At 40.5% G+C, this 4,121-nt stretch overlaps 1 protein-coding gene across 1 annotated transcript; it reads left to right on the top strand.

Annotated features, from left to right (window-relative positions):
* Positions 1-951: 951 nt before the first annotated feature.
* LOC106816866 lies at positions 952-3,434 on the top strand (the record flags this gene model as incomplete). Its single annotated transcript, XM_014821508.1, has 4 exons — positions 952-1,070; positions 1,499-1,699; positions 2,183-2,471; positions 2,592-3,434. Coding segments are annotated over 4 exons (665 nt in total), but the record flags the coding sequence as incomplete, so codon positions are not given.
* Between the last annotated feature and the right edge of the window lie 687 nt (positions 3,435-4,121).

Below are 4,121 nucleotides of genomic sequence, written 5' to 3'. Positions count from 1 at the left end.
GGCAAGCTCCACTACCGACTCGGCCCAGCCGTCGGCGGCGACGAAAATGAAGTCGTGTATCGCGTTGCGTCGCCGCAGCGCCTCCATCAGATCCGGTCCGTTCCTCGAGCTCCGGTAGCTGAGCACGATGACAACCTTCGCCTGTGGTCGCTCGAGCAACAAGCCGGCCATGCGGTCGAAATGCGAGGCCGTCATCGAGTAATTGACTCGCTCTTTGACGGCAAAANGTCTTGAACGTTACACTAAAATCGTTTTTATCCCAATCGTTATATAACGTCTATAAAGAACCCTAACAACTTTACGTTATACAAACCGTTAACAAAAATACGACTTAAATAACTAACTTTTGCATAACCGTTTATAGAAAACGTTACTGAAAAGTTATGAACGTTTTTTGTTAGCTGGGAACACACGCGCGCGTCGGCGTGGCGCGCAGTCGCCGCGAAAGTGCGGCGCTATAAAGATCACAGTGACAAAGTGGGAATTTAACGCAGTAATGACGTAACAATTACTTATATGTGATTATAATTGGTGGTTACTCTGCTCAACAGTTGATTAAAACATAATAAAACATTATTTAAGTTTAACTTTCGACCTTGCTGAATTCCACTGGAGCTTCGTGTGCTTCCAGTGAGAAATCCGAATTTAAACCGGATATGACGTCAGGAATGACATTCCGGTTGACTTTCCTACTGCTTTACAGTACAATCGCCGTGTTGAAAATGGTATACTGTTGTGCTGTAGGGTGTCGTAATGGGTCTGGGGCAGGAAAAGAAGCAAAGAGTTTTCACAGATTGCCAACAGAAAATAAAATAAAGGAGTCTGGCTTGCAAAAATCAGCAGAAAGGGCTGGGTGCCCACGAAACAGCCACCGAGGCTATGTGGGGACCATTTCGCACCAAGAGTGCTTTTTTGTGCCACACAATATAGCAGCTTGTGTTGGATGGCAAGGTCGAAGCAGCAAGCTAAAACCTGATGCCATACCCACAAAGTTTAGCCATAAAGCTTCAAGGGATGGTATTGGTAGTCAAAGGCAAAGCATTGCCTTTGCAAAAAGGAGAAATTTGGAGGTAAGTGACTATGTTAAAAGAATTTTAATTAGTTTACTACTTTACTTAGGCCCTAGAAGTAGAACTAGGTTTTAAGTTTAAAAAACGTGGTTAAAACATGAATCAAATGCGTCGTGGCTCTTCCAAAACAATAACAACGCAATTTTCTGAATGTAATCGACTATTAGCTATAGACATAAGCCCATATGGTCTCAAAATATATTGAGAAAATATACACCAATTAACTTCGGTGTTTAGGCGATCATGTACAGGATTTATTTTAATTTAACTATACTAATTAGGTAACTGTAAATTTTTGAAAGCGTAAATTAATTTCAAAATCTAAAAAAAAAACTAAAAAAATCATGTAGCAAATAGAAGTCATATACTACAGTACCATATTGTTAGCAATAACATATATCACAATAGGCATACATTTTTATGTGTAGGCAATAAGAGACGATGATGCCTGCACACATGATGTAGATCAACCCACTACAGACTTTCAAGATCAGCAGTCGGCGTCAGAAAACTCTGGTGTCAGTGGTGAGAACACACTCGGAGACCTGCCTACATGTAGTGCGAACATTGGTGACACATCGGATGACTTTCCTGCTGTGCACAGCAAAAGTGTGCAAGCATCACCACTTGTAAGTTAATTGCATTCAAATAATTGCATTTAATAGAATTAATAAAATTATTTCAGCAACGTCAATTTCATAGAAAGTGCATGAATGTGATATATGTTTTGTGGATAGAATACAAACATGGGTAACATTCTTTTTGTTTAAATTACACAAAAATATTTAAAAAAATGGTATATGAGGGGGGTACAGAGGGCAGTGTTACGGTGTGCATGGGAGGGAGTTGGTGTGTACATGGGGGGTGAGAGATGGTGTGTACATACACGGTAGGGAGGGGGAGGGCAGATGGGTAACCCCCATACGCACCCCCCACCGGTATATATGCCTATAAAGTTATACTCCCTTATATATTTATTTTCTGTAAATTTTATGTAAAAATTATTATAAGTGTTATAAAGATTTCCTCCTTTAGTATATTTTCTCTAAACGTTTACAGTTGGTTTATGTGATAAACTGTATCGTGTTCTAAAGATTTACTTATCTGTACAGGTGAAACCGGTTCACACACAGACAACATTCGTGATGAAGACTGCTCGGACGCAGACGCAGCCAAAACTATGCGATCGTGGTTGCCAAAGTAATGTAGAGACACGGAGCATCGGCACAAGCTGCTATCTACTCCGTAGCCCAGAGTCCGGCTCAGATACAGACAGTGACATGGAAATAGATGATGCTAAAGATCCTGAATGGACTCCACAGCCAGAACTCGATGTTCCAGCTGGAGGTTCCAGAGACAGAGCGCAGTCATTCCATTCGATGATGAAAGTGATGACAGCATGTGAGTATGCAGAATAAAATGTAAAATTCAAAGATTTTTGTAGCCTGCAGTTTGTCAGCTTCAAAATTTTCTGATATTTTTATCAATTAGGTTCACCTATCAATTTCCTTTTTTATTCAGGGAGGAAGATATGTCTAGCGTATCTACAGGTGATCTGCTTGAGCGAAAGTTCATAGTTTTTGAGTCTTGCCTGGCTGCTTTATTTCTGCTCGCACAGTGTGCTGCTCGCCCTGTCGTGTTTTGATCAAGAAGATCATGGGAAGCCTGCTAGTGGTGCAGCAGATATGTGAGAATGGACACTCCAGGATTTGGTCAAGTCAGCCAATGAATGAAAAGCTACCAGTGGGCAACCTGGCCTTAGCTGCTGGCATCCTATTCAGCAGAGCCAGCCCTGGGAAAGTGATCAATCTGTTAAGACATGTCAACTTGGTGGGAATCTCATTTCGGACATACACCTTGATACAAACAACATACCTGAATCCTTCAGTTGCTAGAGTATGGAAGATCAAACAAGCCTCATGAAGATCAACAATGCCACTTTAATAAATGATTGTGCTATCTGTTACCTGTTGCTACAATTACATGTACTCCTTAGCTATCTGTTACATGTTGCTAAACAAATGACAAGATTTTGAAAATTTCTAATTTGATGACATGACATAATTATGGGTTCTTGCTAATTTTCTGAACAGGGGGTAATTTTATGTGATTAGGAGGTAACCATAATTAGAAAGGTAAAAATGCTGTTTTACAAGGACTTATTCGCCCTAAACTTTAAAACTACATGGTTTATAGCCGGTAACAACTCTAATTACAGCAAGTAAAAATAACCGGTTACCGGCTTTTAACAAGAACCGTGCATAATTCCTAATTAGGCTAGTCCCTGTGTCAGTAAATTGGCATTATCCGGCTGTTGTACTAAACTACAACTGCAATCTAAGCCCTGGTCTTATTTAGCTAAATAATTAANCTTTGTATACAACTGCATCGTTGACTGTGTCGTGTTTCTCTGCGCATGTACGAATAAACATTAGACATCTAATAGAGTGTAACAAACTGTACTGTGAACATGAACATTTATTCACAAACAAAACAAGTAAGTATTAATATACATGTAGATGCACATAAAACATTTAAATATAACTTCTACGAAATGGACGGAGAACCATGCTCTGGAATTTCCAAATACATGTACCATATAGGGGTATGGCCGACATTTATCATTATTAATGTCGCAATTGATCATAGAATGTGTGATAATCTGCTGGGATGACCACTTTCAGTTGTTGTAAGTGATTAAACTTGGACTCCTTGATGGAAAGTTTCTCGTCGTACAATGCTGACAGGTCATTGTCAGATTCGCTGCGTTGCCGTCTTGGTTGAGGGATGTCTTTCCATTCATCAGCGTACGAGAGCTTGTATTGTAATCCCTCCGACGAGTATCTAATCGCCCTCAGATCTGTTACGGTAGGGTCTCCCGATCGCCTGCCTGGGCGGATCGAAAGCACATAGTTCAACGAACTGAAGTTCTTGAAGAAGCGATGCTCCACATATTTAACGGGTGTACGCCTGGGATGCGTCGAGCTCTCCATGGCATCGACATAATTTGCGGGACAGTAAATGTTCACGTTTTTCAGTTTTCTCTCAATT

The sequence above is a fragment of the Priapulus caudatus genome, unplaced genomic scaffold, assembly GCF_000485595.1.
Source record: "Priapulus caudatus unplaced genomic scaffold, Priapulus_caudatus-5.0.1 Scaffold1512, whole genome shotgun sequence".
Classification (NCBI taxonomy): domain Eukaryota; kingdom Metazoa; phylum Priapulida; class Priapulimorpha; order Priapulimorphida; family Priapulidae; genus Priapulus; species Priapulus caudatus.
This window is presented reverse-complemented; position numbering and strand designations above follow the sequence as displayed.